This window comes from Petaurus breviceps, unplaced genomic scaffold (genome assembly GCF_028583685.1).
Source record: "Petaurus breviceps papuanus isolate PSGF00001 unplaced genomic scaffold, PetGlider_PUasm1.0 91133, whole genome shotgun sequence".
NCBI lineage: Eukaryota > Metazoa > Chordata > Mammalia > Diprotodontia > Petauridae > Petaurus > Petaurus breviceps.
In genome coordinates this window covers 84,789,686-84,815,674 of record NW_027187419.1, presented here as the reverse complement: position 1 = coordinate 84,815,674, position 25,989 = coordinate 84,789,686, and the positions used below count along the sequence as shown (strand labels likewise).

The 25,989-nt window shown below is 33.5% G+C and overlaps 1 protein-coding gene across 28 annotated transcripts in view; it reads left to right on the top strand.

Moving 5' to 3' along the window:
- Positions 1-23,744, top strand: part of BAZ2B (bromodomain adjacent to zinc finger domain 2B) — a 376,035-nt gene extending 352,291 nt beyond the window's left edge. For 24 of the 28 annotated variants that reach the window (XM_069079736.1, XM_069079735.1, XM_069079731.1 and 21 more), the window contains 6 exons: positions 4,511-4,821; positions 5,210-5,345; positions 10,705-10,851; positions 18,054-18,319; positions 18,531-18,674; positions 22,288-23,744. In XM_069079736.1, coding sequence (XP_068935837.1) covers positions 4,511-4,821; positions 5,210-5,345; positions 10,705-10,851; positions 18,054-18,319; positions 18,531-18,674; positions 22,288-22,441 — 1,158 coding nt within the window. In that variant the 3' untranslated portion in view covers positions 22,442-23,744. The remainder of the gene's footprint in view (positions 1-4,510; positions 4,822-5,209; positions 5,346-10,704; positions 10,852-18,053; positions 18,320-18,530; positions 18,675-22,287) is intronic. The other 4 variants (XM_069079739.1, XM_069079747.1, XM_069079751.1 and 1 more) reach the window with 1 other exon arrangement.
- The last annotated feature ends 2,245 nt before the right edge of the window (positions 23,745-25,989 follow it).

Below are 25,989 nucleotides of genomic sequence, written 5' to 3'. Positions count from 1 at the left end.
ACATTATTTGGTACATTCTGCTTTCAAATCCATGATGAAACATGGATGGGAAGTGATTTTGGAAAGGTGTAGCTTCAGTAGGATGCTGAAAACCAAAGGTAGATTTCAAAGGATTGAGGGAGAAGAGGAACTGGAGGCAGTTATTTTTTAGAAGTCTGTCAGTGAAGCAGAGGAGGGAGGATCACATGAGGGAGTAAGAGAGTCAAGGAAAGAAGTGGAGCTTTTGTTTTGTTTTAGAACAGAGAGGATCTGAGGAAGTTTCTAACAGGGAAAAGCATCATTAGAGACAGAGACTTCACTTCAGATTGTAGGAATGTGAAGTTTACTACAATGTAAACTCCTTATGTGCAGGGAGTTTGCTTTATTTATCTTTGTATCTTCCCTCAATGTTTACATACATTGTTCATAGTAAGTGCTCAATAAAGGTTTTCTTAATAAATGAATGAATGATTATTTCAGTTTAAATTGTGGTTACTACCTGGGTGCAGTCAAAATCAGTAATAGATGTATATATAATAGACACATAATATGGTAGGATGATACACTCGGGTTTTTTTGACATCATCAGGGAGTGTGTTATTCCAAATTTCTAATTTTTCCAAATAAAGCTTAGTCCTTGAAGAACTTAAAAGAAAACTTTAATCATTTTAATGAAAAGGGGTTTTTTTATGTTATACATTTACCTGCCTTTATACATAATGATACTGAATACAACTTAACCTTTTCTTGAAGACTCAAAGTTATTATTATGACTATTAAATCAAGGCATTCCCCGCATAGTTACCCTCACCAGCATCATTTTGATATTGTTAATAAGTTATAAGTCAGTCATGCTTAAGTCAGGATTCCCCTCTATAGCATATTGCAGTAAGTGGAGACCAGTGCATCTTAGCTCCAATGTCCACATTTAGTTTTTGCTTTTTTACTTGTGATGTTTGATATCACAGAAATGGTAAATACTTTATAAAAACAATTCCTCTGTGAGAGTCACATCCTTATCAGTAGCAACCCTATTTTCACAAAAAGGTACCAACTTAACTACTCTATTTAGCTGCTTCAGGATCACAAATGTAAAAAGTATGGAGGAGATGAGACTGGCCTTTTCAGAATTTTTATTTGAACTTCCAAAGGATCAGACTTGCTGACCCATTGTCTGCCCTGTTCCTGTGCCAGTTTCTTGATGGAAGGAGATGGACAGGGCTCTAGCTCTGATAAATAACACTCTTCTTTCCCTAGGCACATAAAGGCTTAGTATTTTTCCAATGTTCCATTCCTCTGGGGAAATGGATTGCATCTTCCTAAAACATGAATAATAGGTTTGGGGTTTGTTTGTTAGTTTTTAAAATGCCCAAACTTTTCTAAGAGTTGTTTTCTTTAGCTAGATTACAAATTAGAGGTTAACTGTAAGCAGCAAACCTCGCAGCGGCCCTTGGAGAGTTTAAAATATTAGGTTTCCACATCTCAGAAATACAGAATCTCCAAGTTGGAAGGCACCTCAGATGCCATCTAGACCAAACCATAATGGGAAAAATTTTTTGACAAAAGACTCAAGTAGCCATCTATCCTTTCACAGATCTTGTAGTGAGAGAAAAACCCATTCCCCACTAAGGCATTCAATTCTACTTTTGGATAGTTCTGATTATTAGGAAGTTTTCTCTTAAATATACATTTTTGCTTCTTGTTCTGACCAGTGAAATAAAGAACAAGTCTAATTCTTGCTTCTTTTTACTGGCCCTTTAAATGCATAACAGTAGCTAGCTGCCATGTATTCCCTAAATCTTCTCTTTGTCAGGCTAAACATCCCCCATTACCTCAAGTGTGATACTTACACAGTTCTAAACTATCCTAGTCACACTCCTCTGAACACTCCAGGTTACCAACGCCCTTCCTGAAACATTGCATCCAGAACTAAGCATAGGACTCTCCAGATATGGTAAGGTCAAGCCAAATTACAAGAGGAGGCAATAATTTCCCTAGTCTTAGACACTATGCTTTATTTTAAACTTTGACAATGTATAATACACACACACACACACACACACACACTTTTTCTAACCTCAGGTGTCAGGGGAAAAAAGTTTAAACTCTTATTGTCTAGGGATGTATTTTATAATTGTGTATATTGTTTGTATAAAACCTCCCATTACAAGGTTGTTTCGCTTAGTCATATTGTCATTGTTACTCATGTTGTGATTCAATCAATTAATGATCCTAGGTTGGGGTATGCCAATACTGTACTATTTGGTCTAAATATAATGAGAAATTTAGGGTCTGTTGAGATATCAATAGTTGTTTACTGCTATAATAACTAACTGTAGACTGCCAATTGTTATTGAGGCAAACAGGTTTAAGGACTTTCCCAGTGACAACTTGTAAATGTCCGAGGCCACATTTGAACTCGTAGCCTGACTCCAGGCCACGTACTCAATCCATTGCACCACCTGGCTGCCCCAGACTGCTGATTGCTAGATGCAATATCATTTGAATTATTGTAGTTCAGAAGTAAGGAATGAAAGAGTCCAATGATCTGTAACCTAATTGATCAGAAACCTCACACCTTATACATTATGAATATATTCTTCAGGAAAAGAGTTGGAAGGATCTTCACAAAGCAGGCATCAAATAATATCTCTAAGAAATGAAAGCAATTACATATTAATATAGAGGAAGTGGCTTGTTACTGATAATAGAATCAAGCTTGAACCAGCTGTCTGTATGCAGTCCACTGACTTATTTGAGAAAAGATCAGAATGATCAAAAAACTAGAGAAAAGAATAAGAATGAGAAGAAATGTGACATGCAATTAAAATAATTATTGATACTAAAAATGGGAAAATAGAAAAAAATCTTCCTGTTTCCTTCTAATTGTCCAGTCAACTATGTATTCCTCTATGTATATGTAGCTTATTCTTACTAAAAAAAATCATAGATGGGTAGGCAAGTATTGTGGATCACTAGGAATTACTGTTTTCTCCATTTCTTTTTTTGGTCATAATAATATCCAGATTTTTAAATTCACATGTCCATTTTTAAAATAGTCTGTTTCATCTCTTATTCTTAGCCTTCACTTCTTGCTACTTATCTCTCTTAAAAAGGTGGTTCCAGACACAATATTCTTGATATGAGCTGACTACTAAAAAGTTGAACTATTACTGTATTTGGACTCTGACTTCTATTGATCTGAACACAAGTGCTATTTATATAGTTTAAGATTGAACTAGCAGTTTTGGTAGCCCTGTGTTATAATTGTCTCATATTGAATTTTGCTATCTATGAAACTTTCTAGTTTTTCTCACAAACTGCTATTAAGCTAAGTTTTTTTTATTCTGCAATTAATTTTTCAAAACTATCTGTGGGATTTTTCATTTTTATTCTATTTAATGTTCTTAGTTTTTATAGTATTGGTAAGGAATTTTTTAATCCTAATTATGTCATAAAATATGTACAGTTCCCTTTCCAGCTTTCTGTCTTCTATTTGATAATCATGCCTTTAGGTTTTCCAGGTTAGAAAGAAAAAAAAAAGACTTGCTGGTGAACCTGTATTGGCTTCTAGTGATCATTCCACTCTTTTTTAATGTGTATACCACATATTTAATAATCCATTCTAGATTTTTGTGATGTAAAAAAGAACAGAATTCTCTTTCTCTTCAACATTAAGTGGCAGTGTGTATGTATCTTCAAAATTTGTAGCATCAAAAATGGGATACAGTTCCGTATAGGAAAATGTTTGGCAACTCCACGTATCTACCTGCCCTCTCTATACTCATTTTGAAATAAGTGGTTTAGCTTTAGGTATTGTATCTGAAGATTGACTGTTGGTACTGAGAAGCAGTTGCTACTAATGGGGAGCCCCCTAGCCTTGGTGTTAGAAGACATAGTTATGAACACTTATATTATCACTGACTCCCAGAGTGACTTTGCTTAAGTCTTTTGACCTCCCTGCATCTTATTTTTGTTGTCTATAAAATGTGAAGTAGTAACAGGGACATTGTGAGGATGACATTAAGGAACTTTGGTAAAGTTCTTTGAAAACTGTACAGCATGATAAATGTCAGAAATTAATTAGTATTTTCATTCTTGTAAAGGATTTAATCCCTTTCAAATATTGCAAAGAATATATTTATGGCATTTCTAGTGAGCACAAGAGGTAAACAGAGTCCGACATTTCAAAGTGTTAAATGTGTCCTAAGCTAATTCTCTTCTCCCTAACAAAAATGGATGATATCAAGAGATTCCAGAGGAGTTTTCATTTTCTTAATCCCATAAAATTAATCAGTATTTCCAGCTAAAATCTTTTTTAATGCTTTATAGATTACTCTGATCATATTTTAAATACTTTTCAGAGTTGTAATGGATAGGTATTTCTTTTCACATGTTCCATTTTTGTTTTCTGGCTAGCACTAGGAAAGCACAAGGTAAAAGCTTATTAGTGATCATTAAGATTTGTTCTTGACAAAAACTCCAAGTAGTTGGTGCAGGAAATAAAATTATTTTTTTCTTGATAATATAGGGTTGGATGTGTCCAGAGCCTGCATCAGAAAGGGAAGACTTGGTATATTTTGAGCATAAGTCAGTTACTAAATTGTGCAAGGAGCATGATGGAGATTATACTAGAGGAGAAGAAAGCAGTGCCAGCCCTCTAGAACGGAAGAGTGACAACCCTCTAGATATAGCTGTAACCAGGCTGGCTGATTTGGAGCGGAACATAGAGCGAAGGTATCTGAAGAGCCCCTTAAGTACCACCATTCAGATCAAACTGGATAATGTGGGCACAGTTACTGTCCCTGCTCCTGCACCATCCATTAGTGGTGATGGTGACGGGTAGGTTATTGAGATTAACTTGAAAAATTATTGTGCTTCTTTGCTAATTGGAGCCTATTTTCTATTGCCTGTTATCTATGTATCTTCTTGTATGTCTGTGATCCATATGGATCATGCTATTCTGCATGATGCTTTGTAAAGATATTTTTTGTTATGTTTGTTGATTATCCTGCAAAGTGATCTTACATTTACCTGGTTGTGACTAAGCTTTGAGGCACGTAGCCACAGTCTGTGCACTACATCAAATTTAGTTGCTTAAACCTTATACTTATTGGCTGTATACGTGTTTTTGTCATTGCTTGGCTTTCAGTGTGATGATGATTGTTTCACATTCAAAACCCAGTAAATATGGATATGACCTACTTAATTTCTCTATATTTCAATGCAGAATTGAAGAGGATATTGCTCCAGGGCTCAGGGTATGGAGAAGGGCATTATCAGAAGCTCGCAGTGCTGCACAGGTAGCTCTGTGCATTCAGCAGTTACAGAAATCAATAGCATGGGAAAAATCAATTATGAAAGTTGTAAGTGTTTTTACTTAAGAAATACTATAACTAATTTTACTTTGTCCCATTTCTTTCAATTTTCAGCTCTCTTAGTTTAATTATGAATTACTGATTATTGTCTAAATATTATATGCTGTAGTACTTGAGAGTTTGGCATCTTTTGTAAAGCACCATGTAATGTGATGTATTCTCTCAAACATTTATTTCTCATCTTTATGAAAATTCACCAAGCCATATTTTTTTCCTTTTGCAGAATGGTTGACATGTGTGGTTTCCTCTTATTGTTTAGAAAATATCAAAATATAACTGACATTTTCTTAAAGATTTTATATGGATAATAGTTGCTGACTGGAATATTTTAGAGGTCCTTTCTTTTTAAAGGGGATAGGGAAGATAACATGTACATAACATATTCATACAGTCTTAAAGATTTTCATCATCTCCAGCTCACTTCTACATCCTTTCTTGTTCTGTATTTTTGTTTTTTCCCCACTGTCAGAAATAAAGTAGCTATTTTTAACTTCTGCCAAAAGTTAAATATCTCTCACCTCTAGCCTGCATTGAGTATGCATTAATCACAATGTGCTTGTTTAATGTCTTCCTATCCACTAAGTCTTGGGGATCCCTTACTCCAATCTTCATATTTCAGGTGATGGATGAGGAAATAGAGAGGGGAAGAGATTTATCTGTCACACAGGTAGCAAGTAGCACTTTTTCTCACTCAACAAATTTAGAATTTACCATTAGTTTTGAAATATCGGTCTCAGATACTTACTAGCTGTGTGACTCTGAACAAATCACTTAACCTCTATTTGCCTCAGTTTCTTCATCTGTAAAATGGGGATAATAATAGTGCCTAGCTTCCAGGATAGACAGGCAGGTACCTACCTATACCTACCCACCTAAGGAAGCTGGGTGGTATAGTAGAAAATGATGGATTTGGATTCAGACTGTCTTCAAGTACTGTGACCCCATTATCAAGTCACTTAACTTTTCAGGATCTCAGTTTCTTCAAGCAGAAGTCTGACCATGAAATTCCCCCAAACCTCTAGCAGCTCCCTGTTTTCTCTAGAACTTATTAGACTCTCAGGCTGCCATTTACAGTCCCTCACAACCTGGTTCTACCTTACCTTCCCAGACTTATTTCACACCCACACCCACCTCCAGATTAAATACTCTGTGTTCTAACCAAGATGACTAACTCGTTCCATAATCCTGACCTTGAACCTTTTCAATTTGTGCCTTTGTCTAATCCACTTCTTCTTGAAGCTTTCACCTGCAGGTAACTAACTCCTATGTGATTTTCTACTTCAGTGCAGATTTCCTTCCCTCTATTTGTTTAACTTTTTATGTGTTGAGAGGCAGCATGGTGTAGTGTCAGCTTTGCAGTATCTTTATTATACACTTTTTAAACTTTTCAATACTTTTATTGCTTGTTTGAAATCCCAATAACTTTGTAATGTTCCTAATATACATTTAACATATTTTATAATTCATCTTCATTTAATTTCTCAGAAACATCCACCTGATGTATACTCCTATTGCCTGTTATGATGTTATCTTGAAGAGCAGTTGGGCATCCTTTTGCCACCTTTATAGAGAAACTTATTTGCTGTGACAAATCCCTCACACAGGCTCACTGTCTACATGTGCATGAGGAATTTAGTACAGGAACTTAATACTTGCAGAGATACTATCTAGGCAAATGACACTGAATAAAAGAAAATTGTAATTTGATATTTTTCTATTGTTTTTAGCATGAGGAAAGCCCTTAATGACCATTTAATTCAGTGTTGTAATATGCATCATTATTATTAATGTGAAATATGGACAGTATCTTCACCAGTTTCCTTTATTATACATGTGTACATGCATGCATGCATGCATGCATACATACACATATTATTTACAACGATTCCCCAAGTCCCCAAGAAAAGGCAAAATGTTAATTTTACTATATAATGCTATGTGCTTCATTCTTTTTATAAGTTGAAATATTTTGTAAGGACAAGATTTAGGCTGTTGAAATTATTGCTTTTAAACTAATGTTTCAAACTATCATTTGAACCTGCCAGAGAAAACATTTAGCACAGCACCTGGTACATAGTAGATGCTTACTAAATGTTTATGATTAAGATGAATCTTCATCTAGAGACTCAGGATATTTTATTGTGTAACCTTGGAAAAGTCACCTAACCTCTGTAAACCTCTGTTTGCCATATGAAGGTGATCTCTGAGGTCTGCTCTGGGACTAATTTAAAAAAAAAGTAGCTAGCATTTATGTAGCACTTTAAGTTTTACAAATATTATTCATTTTATCCTCACAACAACTTGAGGAGGTATTATTATTATCATCCCTGTTTTATAGATGAGAAAACTGAGGCAGAGATTAAGTGACTTACCCAGAGTTATGTAACTAAGTTGTTTGACTTATAAGGCAGGATTTGAACTTAGGTTTTCCTGATTCCAAGTCCATCATTCTATCTATCCCTCTTGCTGCCTAGCCCTAATAGTCTGGGTCTTTAACTAGTACTACCCAGTTTCCCCACAACAGTTCTCTCATTGTTGCACTTTGGTCACTTTTATCTCCTCAACTGTATTGTAACCTTGAGGGTAAGATCTAATCCTTTATTCTTGTTTTATATTGCACTCTCCTCTCCCTCCATCTTTACAGTGTTAGTCACCTTAGTTGATTGATTACTTTTGGTACCAGATTCACAAGTAAAACTTTAGGTTAAATTTAGTTCAGGGCTGATATCTCTACAAATTTGATTGCTATATATCCATAGATCTTAAAGTTTTATTACACTGTTGTCTCTGTCATGGCCACCTTTCCTCAGTTGATAAGGATACCCAAAAGGGAGAAGAATATGATATGTTAATGGCCCTTCCCTGCCCAACTGAGAGACTTTACATTACTGGAAGGATCCACCCCCACTTCCCTCCCATATTTGTTAACAGAAAAGTAGTCCACCTCATTAAAATGCTGGAAACCCCTTCCCTGTTCTAAGGTGCACTCACTTTCTGGTGATTAAAAGAACTTTTAAGCTTTAGAAGTAAAGGGTTTCAACCAAATGTTTATGTACATGCTAACATGTAGTGACCATTTTCTAGTACAAATATCAAACTTGATTTTCACAAAATGAAAGACCTAGTGTCTTTATCCCTTCCCTAATATCAGACAGAAATTGAAAAATCATAAACATAGAAACTATTTTGCAGTGTTTTAATTCTCCATTATAGAAGAAAGCACAAGTTTTCTTTATGAATTCTTTGAAGTCTGTAAGCTTTGTTTTTTTAGAGATTTATATTTAATATTCATGGTGGTGGTATAGATTTTTTTTTACCCTATATCTCTACAATAGACCTTTTTTTAAAAATGAGTCTCAAATGTTTACATTACATTACATGTATTAAACCAATGTATTCCTGGATATGGTAGAAGACATACCTACTACTGAAGGAATATTAAATCATTTTTCATCTTACCTAAGTAATACATATCAGTTTTACCACTTTTAGTGTGTACATGAGATAATGCAATGAATCTGGGATGTCACTGGTATGGGTATTCTCTCCATCAGTGTAAATAAGTCACAGGTTTTCCATGGATTCTCATCCTCTACAATTTTTATAAATATCTCCATAGGAAATGCTTCATAAATCCTCCACAAAGCATCCACTCCACCTACTTGAGATTTCTTCTGTTTTTGTTTTTTTTTTAATATTTAGGATGTTCCAGCAGCACTTGTGCTCTTATCATTCACTTTCACTACTGACTGGTCCATTTTCTCTTCTGATTGTGTCCCTGGTAATATATTTTTAATGCCATTTCTTGAATACAAATCTGTATCTTATTTATACCACCACAAATCCTACTGATTCACAGGTGTTGAGAGAACATTGTATTTTTAAAAATGACCAGTTGAAAGTGCTGCTTATTTCAACATAAAATTAATTGAACCCAATCTTCTATTCTAAGAAAATTTTGGAAATAGCTCATTGTCTACTGTACAAGTTCATGTTGCAATTTGGACATTGTGTGTTTTTCCTTTCTTTTATTTCACTTAATAAGCATTTGTAGTCTGTGTTTTTCATCCACTTTATTTTTCCATTGTGGATGGTTAGGCTGCTATTATATTACACATTTAACAGATATTTACTGAACAGAATACTGTATAATGGCAGGTTTACTAACAAATTCATAAGTTGTATTTGCATTTTAAAGACGTGAGTACTCTACACATTATATATCATGAAACATTTCAAATTATCTTAGATTCTCTGAGATTTTACTCTTGTATTTAAATTGATGGGAACATGTAAATTAACTTGTAATGAGATTGAAAATGCTATTCTAAATTAGTATTAATTTATATGTTAAATGTTCTTATTCTTTTAAATATTGATTGCAAGAAGTTATGTTATGTGAGCAAAAATGTGTAAGAATACATAGTCATATACTAAGTCATTCAAAATAAGACTTTTCTGCTTTCTCTCAAAAATACTTTAAAAGTATTGTATTTTTATATTTTTTACTTTCCTTCTTTCACTTGCTTATGGAGGTAGTATGCTCATACTTAAATTTTAAAATTTTAACCTACTTATCCCAGTTTCAGTATAAAAATATCAAAAAATTCATGAAAAATAGAAATAATAGTATTTAAAGTTAGTCAAAGGGAAAGAAATCATGAACTATGTAATTCTTTGTTTTAACTTGTAGCCCCTTTCTCTTTAAGTAAGAATCATGTTCATGGTCATTTGCATAATTGTAGCAAATATCTGATTTGATTAAATTTTCATATTCACCTTTTCATCAGTTTTTAAAATAGACACAAAATTAAAGATAAATGTGTTCTTTTAGTTAGAATAAAAATCTGGAAAACCCTGAATCTTAATCCTATTTCTGACACAGGTTCCTCTTTAATTTATTTTAATGTTTAACAGTAACCTTAACCCTTACTTCCTTCACAGGGTATTATGAAGATCATTATAAGATGGCCAAAAGAGAAAAAAATCATCCTTAAAAATATCATGTATTAAAGCTATTCATTGCTTTATGTGCTCTAATGTCATGTTAATTATTCCATATGTTAATGTGTACATGCTTCAGAAGTGTTTGCGGGCATTCAGCCTTTAGCTTTGGTCTTTGCAATGTACATAAAATATGCATTTTACCCCCCTGTAGATTTGCTCACCCTGTCATGTGGTCCATATCTGTGTAATGAGAGATACATAGATGTGTATGGCTATTGTATGTATGTTAGCAAGCGGAATGTTAATTATTAGTGCAAAATGTGAATTTTGGTACACTTAATTTTCCAAGAAGAAATTTTCAAGATAGTATTGATTTTAAATGATTTTTCATGTATTGTAGTACTGCCAGATTTGCCGAAAGGGAGATAATGAGGAACTTCTTCTTCTTTGTGATGGCTGTGACAAAGGCTGCCATACTTACTGCCATAGGCCCAAGATTACTACCATTCCAGATGGGGACTGGTTTTGTCCAGCCTGCATTGCTAAGGTAATATTGACCTCAAAGTACACTGAAAGTTGTTGTTTTTTACCTGTCATGAGTCAATTCAAATGTTTTGTGTTTTGGGCAATTAATGAGTTTCCCCTACTATATAATGTCAGTACCACAACATTCTGGATGGTCTGTATATACATCGGAAATTTCCATCAATTTTATTCAGTGCTGCAAATCTTGAAGTGCTATTACAAATAGAACTTTAATTTATAATATATGTATAATTTTATGCAATAAAATTATACATATAAATATAATAAATAAGTAGTAAAAGTAGTAGTAATAATAATTAAAGTAACCTATGCTCAGAGATAAAGGATGAAGAAAACCAGTTCCATTTAGTTTAAAGTGTTTTCTCTATCATTTAAAAACTAGAAACACAGATATAATATGGTAGATTGATAGAAATACATTTTTAAAAATTCTGTGTATATCACTATAGGTCACAATCAAAAACCCATTATGACTTATTAGTAGGATAGAAGGATTACTGGACTATCAGTCAGTATGTCTAAGTTCTAGTACTATCACTGACTTGCTGTCATTTTCCTCATCTATAAAAATAAGAGCCTTAGGCTAAATAACTTCTATGATCCTTTACAGAAGAGGAGGGGGAATGGAAAAAAATGCATAATTCTAAGCATTTAAGTGTGTTTTCCTTTTCTATTTGATATGTCAGGTTTCAATTAAATTTTACCTAAAACAATTGTGCCTGATAAAATAATTTAGATATATTCAAGATGCCTGCCACATAGTAGGCTTAATGAATATTTACTAAGTTGGTACTTCTTAGTTCACTGCATTTATGTATTTTATTATAAATTTATACTTTTTACATGTATATAATTATGTGACGGGGTGTTTGAGCAGGGAGGTATATGAGTGTGTGTAGTGTAGTGTAGTGGCTAGAGTGTTGGCTCTAGAGTCAGAAAGAACTGAGTTCAAATCTGGCCTCATATACTTCCTAGCTATGTGGACAAGTCACTTAACCTGTTTGCCCATTTCTTCATCTGTAAAATGGAGATAATAGAATCCATCTCAAAGGACTGTTGTGAAGATGAAGTTAAATAATCATTTTAAAGTACTTAGCATAGTATCTGGCACATAATAAGCACTATAAAAATGATAGCTGTTATTATATTTATATATATGCATACATATGCTCATTTAAATAATTTATATGCAAGTCTTTCCTTATATATGTAAGCAGCATACTAACCTGTCATATTGAGAAAATGATTTTAAACTTAAAGACTGTATAGGAATCTTCAAATGAACCCTACCAAAGTACAAACTAATTTTGCTTATTTATCAGTAATTTATATGGAGTTTTATATTACTTTTATGATTCTGTATTTTGTTTTTGTTCATTTTCCATTAAAATCTTTTTGGAGACGCTGAGAATAAAAGCAACACTACTGATTCTAGAAACACAGTTCACTCAGTCTGCTGGTCAATTACACCTAACTTAGGAACTGGAAAGCAGTGATAGCAATTGAAAAACAAACTAGGTGGGGCAGCTAGGTGGTACAGTGAATAGAGCACTGGCCTTGGAGTCAGGAGGACCTGAGTTCAAATCCAGCCTCAGACATTTAACACAAAAAACTATCCAAGTGACCTTGGCAAGTCACTTAACCCCAATTGCCCTACCTTCCCCCCTTCAAAAAGCAAAGAAGAAGAAAGAAGAAAAACTAATTGGGGTAGGGGAAACTATTTAGGGCTGTGAAAGATGACTGATAAGCCCCAGTAAACTTCTATGATGACATTAAAAGGCCAAGAAACACAGCCAAATTGTGTCCCAAAGCAAAAGTTTTCCTAGTTTTATTTTTGAAAATAGGAACAAAATCATGGCTGCCCTGTTAGTTTGCTAAAACTGACAATTAACTTTGTTATTATATGCAATATTATTTTAATACAATACATGAATTTGTATACATGTTATTGTATGTTATTGTTTTAATACAATTCATGAAAAAGAAAATCAGTTTTATATACCTTCAGCTTAATCTTTGATTTTTTTTATACATCTCTCATTTGCCATGCATTTCTGAAGCTTTCAAAACAACATGCTTAGCCTACATATTCAGGACTAATTGTTAAATTCTAGCATAACTTAGTGGGAAGAGTACTAAATATGAAGTCTAAATGTCTGAATTTAAATCCTGTCTTTACCATTAACTCTCTGACCATAAACAAATGATTTCCACCAATTTGGGACTCATTTTCCTTATCTGACAAATGAGGAGGTTTAACAGTGGGGAATCTATGACCTTAAGGCCACATGTGACCCACTAGGTCCTCAAGTGCAGCCCTTTGACTGAATCCAAACTTCACCGAACCTTTTGGATTCAAAGGGCTGCACTTGAGGACCTATGGAGCCACATGTGATGCTGCAGGTTCCCCACCCCTGCCATTCCCAAATCCCCTCCCAATATAAAATCCTTTGGCACAGCCATTTCCAGTTCTAGTGGAATTAAAATATTTAATAAATGTATGTACCTATATTTACAGTGGATTCTAAGTATGCTAATAAATATCTATTCAGAGGTTTAGTAAAATTCACTGTGTTTTAGGAAAACAATGAACAGCACATAAGTGAATTTCAAAATTTGGATTTTCTAAAGTCAAATTGGTTTCTTTAGGACATGAACTCAAATAACATTTAGAGCAATACAAAATTATGATTGTAAGCAATTTCTGTCCATTATCCAAGTTTGGGGAATTGCTTTTCTTGTTTTCCCTACTCTTTTTCCTCTCTCCTCTGTTTTCCTAGAATACAGAATTTCTTAAATTTTTAAACTATATTTTAAAAAACTAGTATTCAATTATTAAAACTGTTATTAAAATGAAGTCAGGAAAACCTAGGCTTGACTCCTGACTGCCACTCACTCACTGCATGATCTTGGGCAAGTTATCTCCCTGCTCTGGGCTTTTGTATCCTCATCTGTGGAATAAGGAAGTCGGAAGAGATTGCCTCTCAGGTCCATTCTAGCTGGAAATCTATGATCCACAAGAAGATTAAAACTTAAAAGCATTTCTCCCATCCATCAAAATATCAAACCTTCTTTCTCAATGTTTTTAATTGAGGGACCTGTAGAATAGCTCATGAAAGTCAAAATGATCTAGTTAATTGTGGAACTTTTATTAAATAAAAAGAAACAAAATAAATTAATAAATTTCATCTAATTTCTTTTTTATCTGTAATTTCTAAGTTGTAATTATTTAAATCTTTAATGTGACTATAATATTTACATTTTACTTTACACCTGTTAATTATAAACCAAAATAATATAAAATATCACTTGTAAAATGCTTACTTCCATACTACACTATAAGTAGGGGTACTAAAGTAGACAACAGTCTCTCTATGATGGAAGTGTCAAACTCACTGCCAAAAGCCTGTGAAACCAGATTAAAAAGTAAATAGGAAATGTTTAACAAAATAAATAAAAAATACAACAATAATAAATAAATAACACAACACATATGTTTATTTTTGGTTTTCTAAGGCAACATACTACCCACAGGTTTTTTTTTTTCTGTGAGAGTTGCTACCACTGCTCTGTTACATGGGAGATGGTAAAGTGAGAAGAACAGTGATTCTGGAGTTCAAATCCTATCTCTTAAATTTATTAGCTGTGTGACCATGAGCAAATCACTTAACCTTTCTGGGTCCTGATTTCTAATCTGTAAAATAGGAGGATTGGACTAGATGCTCTCTGTGGTTCCTTCCAGCTGTCATCTCATAGCCCTAGAATTTATCACTGCAGTTAACCCAGTGATACGTCTCACCATACCTAGCTATGTTGTTCTTGGACAACAGACTATTGCTAGGTCCTTATACAAAGCCTAGGAAGAAACTGTCGGAACTTGTGTGCAGGTATTAGAGCCTTTAATTTCTCAGGACTACATGGCTTCACATCACAGGATTCCTTCACAAGAAGTCTGTAATGGGGAGGCTACTTTAAAATGTAAGATTTTAAATATTGTTAACTAAATTACCTTGGGGGAAACAACCCTCAAGAAAGAGCCTTTAAATGTACTTTGAAGAAAAGCTCTTTCCCTGAAATTTAGTGAAATAAAACAACCCACTTTGAATTATTCATTGTATTATTAGTTTGTAAATTATCTGAGCCATTTGGTTTTCTGGATTAACCTTCTGCTTATTTAATTTCATTTGTCATTAGCATCTTAAACTCAAACTAGTTGATTTTATATTGCTAAAGTTAAACTAATCTAATTTAAACTAGCTAAACCGAATTTCTTTGGTTTATATGTGTGTGTATATGTATGTATGTATTATGTATATATAAACACATATATATGCATATAAGTGCATATATCTATGCTCTCATTTGTATTATCTTCACAGACTGCTATCATAGTTATAAATTCAGTATGTTACTGACATCGTCATCTATTCTTTCTAGTCAAAAAGAATAAGCTTTCCTTTTAATCCAAAATAGTTTCTTCCCTAACTTAAAAAATATTTACTATAGCAAGTTACGTTCTTCATAGAGTTGTTGTTGTCTGGTCCTTTCATTCATGTCTAACTCTTTGTGACCCTTTTTGGGGTTGTCTTGGCAAAATGATTTGTCATTTCTTTCTTCCAACTCATTTTACAGATGAGGAAACTGAGGCAAACAGTTAAATGACTTGTGTAGGGTCACACAGCTAGTAAGTGAGGCCAGATTTGAATTTTAAAATATGTGTTTTCTGATTCCCAGCCTAGTGATCTATACATTTTGCCACCTAGCTGCCATTTTGTTATAGAGGGAAGGTATGTATCATGAAGTCTGAGGATACTAACTTCACTAGCTAGAGAAGTGAATCATGGTAAATTGTAAGAAAGGAATGGGAGCCAGAGAGACAAGATCCCAATGCTGAACAGTTTTCCATTTTCTCTTAAGTCAGATTGACAGTAGTCTACTTTGTTAAAAGTGCTGTAAATTCTCAGAATACCTGATACTTTTCAAATGTATATATAAATACCTTCCAAAATCAAATGTAAATGATTTTTTGTGTCCACAGTATATTATTCCATGAATAGGGGTTATGTAACCTGCTGCTCAAAAGGTCATATACTCTTGGAAAGATCAGTGTAGTCATTTTGCTTGTGTTTAAACAAACATGGATTATATTATAATTTTGATAAGATAGTAAATATGGATTTACAGTCAGGGAAAATATTATAATTTTTCTTATGCTTTCCTTCCCCTCTCCCCTTTTACCACCACAGCATTCATTATGATACAGTACACAAAACTCAGAAAAAACTTTTGGACTGCTTTAAGATCCTTTATGTTGATTTGCAAATCAAAATCCATACATTTGACTGTCTACATGTACCTAGCTTTAATCATAAACAACAAGTGCTCACTTACACATTCAAAACTGAAACTGAAGACACTTGTGGGACCAGACCTTAATTACCAATTTGCAAGAAACAGAAGCAAATAGTCCACTAGATTGTGTTCATTTCTTCATCATAACTTTTGGAATTTTGTTTAAAAATGTGAAGGAATGCAATTCTTTTGTTTACTACTCTGTATATGCATTATGGGGAAAATTAAACTGCTTTTGTACATTGCATATATAACTAATTTTCAATGTCTACAATAGTCTGTGGCCCAATGAAAACTCCTTGGAGCAATTTTTGGCCTTATAACGGCTGGCGGGGGGGGGGGGGAGAAAGAGCCCTTTAGTTTTGAAGTAGCTATTTGAAATGATTAGAAATTTGATTTCAGTCTTGGTCCCCTGTTGTCATGAGAAGCTGAGAATTCACTGTACCACCTTTTAAAAACTGCTATCTTCTCAGAAAATGAGACTATAGCTACCTGTCACTTTTTCATATTTTCTAGTTAAAATTTATTGGCTTGAGAGGTCAATTTCTGACAGTTGAGAGATTCCTTCAGATTAGATTGTACCTTTGAAATATTCTTGAAATCAGCTGAATCAATACTATAATCTACTCAACTATTTCCTAATGATTGTAAGATTTTTTTTTACCTCATTAGTTAAGAAAATAACTGTAAATAGGGAAGTTTAACAGATTTGAAATTAAGGAAACCAGTTTTTTTCAAGTGTTCAATGTGTTTTCTTTGAATTTTAGTCAGAGTTAGATTTTTAATAGAATTGTTAAACTAAGAAACCTTAAAAATTATCTAGTCCATCCCCTTTAATTTATAGATGAAAGAGCTAAGGCCCAGAAATGTTAATTGATCAGTCCAGTATCAGACAACTAATGTGAAAACTGTAACCTATATTTGTAAATTCCTAGTCAAGTGTTCTTTCCTATTGAACCACATTGTCCCTCTTTTTAAAAGCGAAGTCTTTGAACCCTCTCCTATTCTGCATCCCTCTGAGCATATTAAGGTTTCTTAGTAAACTATGTATGTGTATATATACTTATCATATATGTACAAACATATATGTATGTGCAAACATATATGTACAGAGGTGTCATCATTTTTGTCCCTATTAAAATAAAACAACAACTCAGAAACTGTCCCTATCCAGATCTTAAACAATTTCTTTTTGGAAACTTTTTTTTTCATAAGTATGATTGTCATTTCCCTTTAGGATTTTAATAAACTTTGAATTCTGAGTAAAATTCCATGCTTTGTCCACATTGCTTTTCTTAATTAAATAGTATTCTAAATGAGAATCTTTTTGAAAATTCATTCACTTAATGCTTTAGAGAAATATTCCTGACTTGTTCTATAGTAAAAATGATTGATTTACACTGGTGTTAGTGTACTAGGGTTCTAAGAATTTTGAAGATGAATTTTATGGGTCGAAGAGTTTTCTTGTTATTTTAGGTTTTAGTCTTGTCATTAGAGCTGGCATAAGTACAGAATTCACTTTGAAAATGGGAAGAGAGTTGGATATGATTTATATTGTGAAAAATTCAGTAAGAAATTGTTTCAAGACCTCTCCAAAATTCTTTTTTTACTCTTATTATTTCTACTGGAAATTTAGTGGCTATGTGATTTCTAAGTTTTTGTTCTACTTTGAAACAATCAAACTTTTTTTATCACATGCTTTGATCTATGCAATTCTTCTCTTCCAAAAATAGCTTAAAAATAAAAACTTTTTGCATTGTTAGATTACTTGTTTTAGCATAGAGAAAATATCTTTATATATCAATCAAATTTCCGTACTGTTTATTTCTCATTTACATTTTTCTGTTATAGGCAAGTGGTCAAACTCTTAAAATCAAAAAACTTAATATCAAAGGAAAAAAGAGTAATGAACAAAAGAAAGGGAGAAAATTATCTCTAGCAGGTGATACTGAAGATGAAGATTCAGCAGCCACAAGTAGTTCACAAAAGAAAGGAAATAAAGATCCCAAGAAAAGAAAAATGGAGGAAAATATCTCTGTAAATGTATTAAAACAAGAAAGTTTTACTTCTATTAAGAAACCTAAAAGAGATGATTCCAAGGACCTGGCTTTATGCAGGTAGGTTTTTCTATTCCTTCTTTACCTTAAAAAATTTCCAGTATTCTTTTAAATATATTAGGAACTTTTCAAAGTTTTTCAATAAATTTTTATTTTTATTAGTAGAAATATTATTTTTAAAAACTTTTCTTTTTTAATCATACATTCTATTAAAATGTACTGTATTTATCAACAAATGCTTAACTATGAATTTGTTTCAAACATTATTTAGCATGATCCTGACTGAAATGGAAACTCATGAGGACGCATGGCCTTTTCTACTTCCTGTAAACTTGAAACTTGTCCCTGGTTATAAGAAAGTTATTAAGAAACCAATGGATTTTTCTACCATTAGAGAAAAACTAAGTAGTGGACAGTAAGTAAACATATTATATTGTAAAGCTTTCAGCTTTTGATAGCATCTTATATGACTTTAATTTAAAATTGGCTTTATCATGATTCTAGGATATCACAAAATTCCAAAGGTAATGTATTATTAGAAGTCATAATTAAGGAATGTCTAAAAGCAAAGGTCTTGATTTTTTCTTTGGGAGTATAAGCAATGCACTCTCCATTTGACTAGGGGAAGAAATAATCTTTTGTTTTTCTTTTTAGTGTGTTTTACCCAGTAAATTGACTAAAGGGAGAATGACCTCCTAGTAACTGGATGGTGTACTTTACTATACCATATTAACTCCTGGGGAATATAAGGACACATACATATTCTATTAGTGTATTTTGCCTCCCATGGACAGTGTATACTTTTAGAACGATGCAGATGGGCTGTTTGCTGGCAGAACAACCCCATACAGAGCCAATTCTACCTGTGAATTCATGAGTCACTTCCTAACTTCCTCTTCCAAACCAGTTAATGGCTTTCTTTGGGATCTTAATATACAATGCCCTTCCATAACTAGAGAACGAATAACTAATAAATTTACCAGCTATAATTGTAAGATTCTGAGCTATCAGACAAACTTCAAATAAATATATTAATTGGTTTATTCTGAGCATTCTTCCCCCAAGAAAATTAACATGGGACTGAGTCAATTTAGAAGAGTTGGTTGGAATTTTGTTGAGGGTTTATCTGTGTTGTTACCATGTTGATCAAACAAATTTACTAGAGGTATCTTAAACTATTTTGATGTTGTAATTTTGCAAATATTGTGACTAATAAATTTTTTAATTAAAAAATTTTTAATGACATTTGACAGATCCCATATTTAAAGTCCCTGCTCAATTGCACAATTTGGATCCACACAACATCTCATGCCATATGGAAATCTATTTTTAAACAGAGTGGCATCTTGAAACTGCCAAATTAACCATCCCTAAGATGATTGTGAGAGTTGAGAATTTGTAGAGTTACCCAACCTGGATGGGGTTTTAGTAGCATTTGGAAGAAGACCTGTGAATGGGCAGAAATGAATGGAAAAGAAATAGGGCCTAAAAGATGTTTTCAAAGGCTAAAAAGAAGTTAAAAACAGCAAACAGAGTGGAAGTTACAGTTAGGGAACTGATGGCAGGTCCTAGGAAAGGTAATTGGTAGAGTTTTATAGTCATTGTGTAAAGCTTCATTTTTATGTGGGAAATAATTGATGGTATCTAAAGGGTTCTGAACCAGAGATGCTCTTTATGAATTGTTGGAGAGAAGATGGGTTTGAGGCCAGAAAGGGAGAAGCCACCAGACTGAAGTAACTGGGACTAAGACAAAGGTCATAAAATGCTGGTGTTTGTCCTTGGTTCTCAAAGAGGACCATGATATCAGGAAGATGATGGCTTGGTTTGCAAGTGAACTGGATTTAAGTGAGTCAGGGCTGTGCAAAGCCACCAGCCTCACTCCTCAGGAGCCATCTAAGTCCAGTAGGAAGACATAGATCAGGATGACTGGAGATGACCCCAGACTTTCAAATGGAGGCTGAGTGTTTTGTTAGGGCGTTGTAACAGAGTTTCTATACTACTTCAGGTATGGAGTGGATCTCAGATGTCACTTCCAGCAGTGAGATTTTTTTTATTTAGAATAATTCAAAGTCAATGACTTAGCTCTGACTAAAGATAGAGTAATGACTGGTTTTTGAGGCTAGATTCCTCATAAGAAATTAAAAATATCTGAAAGAGAAGCAGTGGAAATTTCTGCTACTTTGCTTTTCAATGTTATCAAAGCATTATTCTCAAAGCTTGAGAATCTCACTTCTCATGTATTCATTTTTTAAAATATTCTTTATCCCAAGTCAGAAATAATTTAGCATTTGCATTTCTAAAAGCCCTCCTTTGAAATATATTGGCACTTCTTTGGCTTTAATGCCCACTTATCTACTACTTATCAATTGAAGAAGTTTCTTTCCCACTGTGCTTGCTCACAGAGTATGAGCTTTTTCCTAGTGGAAACACTGAAAAAACCTGAGAGGCCTAAAAAACCTTTTTTCTGTTTAGAGGAAGTGATTTATTATCACTTGCAAATGAGTTTTATGTGGTTTCTTTTATTTGTATTGGTCTGCCTGGAGCTGACTGGAAGAATAAGAAATAAAGGAGGTTGTTGCTGGGAGAGAAGAATGAACTTGGAAAATAGCAGTAGTTTACAAAGGGAGAAAATATACTGAGAAGATAGTAGAAATACCCTATCTTAAGTAGCTATGAACTACCTAAACCACAGTGGATATATGTATGCATAGATTTGAATGGATGACTATATAGTTAAGTGCCTGACTACTGAAACAAAGTGTGTCTTGATTAAGGGTACTATCGTTCCTCTCCTTTGTGTAAAAAAAAAAAGTGTGCTGTTAATCTACATGCAAAGGCTGTATTAGTCTTATTACTTGAACTAAGCATTGTTTATTCCAATTATTACGCTAGAAATTGTAGGAGCATAAACCTAGAAACTGGAAGGAACCTTAAAATGAAGCCCAGATTAAATGGGTTCTTAAAGGTTATACTGGTAGTAGCAGAGGTAGCATTCAGACCCAAGTCTTCTCACTCCAGAAAGTTCTCTTTTCACTACTCCACACTGCCTTTATTCAGATTACATAGGATGATACAGGTCCCAAAGGATATTTGTAATGCTTAGCCCAAAAACAAAACAAACAGCCCCCCCCCACACACACACAATATGGCCTAGATACCTGAAAAAAATGTATATATTAGAAATATGGGGCTGTCTGAAAATATGATTTGCAGAGATCTGTTGAACTTTCCCTATTTAAATTCATTTATGCCACATAACCAAAAAAAGACTTTTTCTAGGATTGTATTTTCATATTTTATATTTAGAAATTCTAGATAGGAATTTTATGTAGCCAAAATAAGTCTAGCATTTCTGCTCATTTTTGTCATGAATTAAAAAAGGAAGAAAAAAGTAAGCAATGCTCTGGCACTATATGCTAAGCCCTAGAAATCCAGCCATACAAAAAGCTCCTTGGAACCAAGGAATGTTATTATAGAAGGGAAGATAATACACATTGGGCAGCTAGGTACAGTGGATTAAGTGCCAGGCCTGAAGAAAGATCTGAGTTAAAATGTGTCCTCAGATACTTACTAACTGTATGCACCTGGGCAAGTCACTTAACCAAGTTTGCCTAAGTTTCTCATCTGTAAACATGAGCTGGAGAAGGAAAATGGCAATCCACTCTTGTCTTTGCCAAGAAAACTAAATGGGGTCACAGAGAGTAGACACTACTGAAAGGACTCAGCAGTACACATTGGGGAAGGGAACTTTGGTCTAGGAATTTACAGGAATAATGTGTTGATCTGTAGGGCAACTAACTCATCCTTTCCAGAAGCAATGATAATAATAATTTGATTACTATACCCAGAGCAGGACATAGAGAGAGGGTAAGGAGAAAAATCAAAAGCATCACAGGGCATCACAGAACAGATGGCAAGGTGGCCTGGCTGGACTAGGGGTATTTAGACCTCTTATCTGAAAATCAAAATGACTTTGTTTCTGTGGGGGGGAAAAGATAACAAGAGCTTTCTTTCTTTTTTTCTTCTAGGTACTCTAACCTTGAGACCTTTGCTCTAGATGTCAGGCTTGTTTTTGACAACTGTGAAACCTTTAATGAAGATGATTCTGACATAGGCAGAGCTGGCCACAACATGAGGAAGTATTTTGAAAAAAAATGGACAGATACTTTCAAAGTGAGCTGAAGTTATCGGAACTATTCTTCCCCCTTTAAACAGGACAGATGAGACCAGCAATGTGAACTGTATTTACATAAAAGTGCAAGGCACATACATAAGACTTTTTTTTTCCTTAAGTATCAGAAAAGTGATACTACTTCTAAAGGCTTCACTCCTACAGCAACCATGGCCCTTGGTTATTGGTTTGTATGTTTTATCAACTAATTTAGGTAGAACAGGGAAGCACACCCAAAGAATTTTCAAAGAGAGGGGTGTTCTAGTGCAATAGCAATGAAAATATATCAAAACGCACTGAATATTCAACCACCAGAGCTCTACTTGGGAAATGGTTCTCCTTTCCCACTCAATAAATATCTATTTTTCATTTTTTTTACTTTGTAGTTTATTTTTTAGTGAATGTATTTAATTTTATGAATTATTTATGATTAAACTGCATCCAGAATCTTCGTTTTCTGTGAAAAGGAAGAATTAGAAAATTGCTTTAAATCTTGAAAATACAACAAGGAATGTTTTAAAATATAAAACAAAGCCAAGTAAAACTGTTTACACTGATGTGCTATAAAAGCACTAAAAATTAAATTTTACTGTAGAGTAACAAGTACATTTATATATATGTTGCTGCATCACTTGTGTAGTTAAATTGTATTTCAAGACAGTGAAGAAAAATTGACATGTATATACTGTTCATTATTGTTTATATTAAGTATTGTTTTAAATATATATGATGTGTACATATTGTTTGCAGACATTATTGTTTATGCCTTAGAAGGATTGTAGCATTTTATTTTAGTCTTAAGGTAATTATAGATATACAGCCTGTACAGTAATTATCCTCTACCAACACTGTGGAGTCTCCTTAATCTTGGTAGTGCCTGCCTTTGAAACAGGGTGTAGGGGATATTAGTTTTCCATTTTTTTCTATTTTGTTATATAATTTCAAGCCACCAGGGCCTCAAATTCAAGTATATAATCATTTGTATCCATGTGGAATAAATTTGTGACAATTTCCTACGCACACAGTATTTTTTCATAGAAACATTTCCCTCCCATTTGCGTTGCCACAGAAATAAATTAAAAAAAAAAAAAGACATTTGTAACCACTGTGTTTTATCTACTGTGTGTTGTGGTGGCCTGTTGGAGACAGATAGATCAGAATTTTTTTTTTGTACCTATGTAAGAGTACTTGAAGTTTTATTTAAAATAAAATGTTGTGGAAAAGGTAGCAACCTTTTCCCCCCCCCCTTTTTTAGGAGTGTTATTTTTCACTAGTATGTGTGGCACGGATACAATAAAAGACTTTTGCAAACTAGTATAAGTTTTTTTTTTTAGTAACCCTAAAGTTAGAATTTTTTTTTAAATCCTGATTTCCAAATGCTTTTACTGACATCCATATAGAGAACCAGGGGGGGGAAATGTGTTAAAAGTATAATATATCAAAATGATTAGATTCTTTATTTAATTCATAGGATTTAACAAAAGGTCATAGGGGAGTTTCCATCATTTACAGCTAAATACAGAGAAAATAAAAATTTCAAAAACTAAATTGTTCTTAACTTAGAATTGAGAGCCACAAAATATACACAAAGTATCCTCCAAAATTCCTTAAATGGTTAGCTAACACTTGTATAACTATTATCAGCATGCTTATTATAGTATAAACGTCAGGTTTCAGTTAACTAAACATTGAACTAACACTTAAAGGTTTCATTCAAAAAATACAAAATGGAGTTGAGAACTCAAATGTGTTTCTGTGTGTCAGTTGCTCCATATGGGTTATTTGTGCTTTGTGCCTTAGCTACTTTCTTTTTATTGCTTATGTTCCATGCCAGGTTTCTTAACTTTTTGTGTGTCATGGACCTTTTTGGCAATTACATGAAGTCTATGGACCTTTTTTCAGAATCATGTTTTTAAACGCATAAAATAAAATGCATAAGATTATAAAGGAAACCAATAAATTGAAAGTTATCAAAACTTTTTTTAAAAGTTCACAGATCTCAGGTTAAGAACCCTTGATCTATGCATTTAAATTAACCTATATTACATTAGATGGAATATAAAGGGACAACATATGAGTATATTCCAGCACCTGCCCAAGGAACTCATTAATAAGGGGAAAAATATCAGAACGAAAAAAAGTAAAAATGCCAAATTTATTAAGTGTTAATAACTACATTTAGAAGGCAAATAAAATATCCTTGAAAAAAAGGACATTTTGGCAAAATATTTAAATAGGGCTTTTTTTTATACTACTGTAAACTTATTTCCTTCAGACCTAGATGTGTCAATAAAATGGGAATATTAATTTTTCTTCATGCATGTGATATACATAAGTACAATAAGTTCTTGATTATAGTCATATTAAGCTCATATAATACTTAAAGGTTCACAAAGCACTTTACACAAATTGTCTCATTTGATTCCTATGAGGTAATTATACTACAGATAATGTTACCCCCATTTAATAGATGAGGAAACTGAAGCTGAGGGACAATGCTCATGGTGATGAAAATATTAAATGTTGAAAGTAGAATTCTGACCCCTGCCTTTCTGATTCTTAAGTCAAATATTTTATACATGACACACAGTCGCCTCACAGTATCAAATGAGCTCATTAATTTAGGTAGTGCAAGGTAACAATTAAGCTACTCCAAAAATCTTGCATTTCCTAAGGGACATTATCTACCTTCACTGATGCTACTGTTGCTACAACTATCAACAATACTCAGCTATAGTTATTCCCTGGGTTAGCTTCTGCTTTCTGTTCTCTTCGGAAGTGACAATGTTAAGGAGGCGATGGGTACAATTCTATCCCTGAGGCACCAAGTAGGTAAGGTGAAAATATCACCCTGCATATATGGAACATCTGTAATGTGTTAAAACATCAAAAATCTGTCACAAAGAGGCAAGATACTGTACTGATGGAGGCTTAAGTTACCTGTACATCCCAAAATCAAAATCAATTATAATGTCTTGAAATGCCATAATAATTTGATCTTTCAAAACACGGAGGAACCAATAATGGAAACTTATTCTGAGTCTGCATTTTTCAACAAGGAGAAGGAACAGGATATTGGAGTATACATGATATCAGCTTTGGCAAGATTGTCAACATTCCACTTAGAATTTAAATTAAAAAGAAGAGAAAAGCCAGTAGTTTGAAATCTACTCTAAAATTTTGAGAAAGCAGATTTCAAAGGTTCAAGTTTAGGTACTTTGACCTAAAATTCTATATAGGTAGTTAGTTCAGGAAGAATAGGAAGCTTTCAAGAATTAAATTCTGAAGCAGCAAAGAGAATTTGTATGAGAATGAAAAAGGGGAGTTCACTAAAGAATTCAATGTGTACACACTAGGAAATCACCAAGCAACTTAGATTTTTAAAAGAAAATGGAAACAAGAAGGCAGGTAGTGGTACAGTGGATAAAGCACTGAACCTGGAGTCAAGAACTAAATTCAAATCCAGCTGTAGATACTTAATACCTGTGTGACCCCAGGCAAGTCTCTTAATTTGTTTGCCTCAGTTCCCTCATCTGTAAAATAAGGATAATAATAAGCA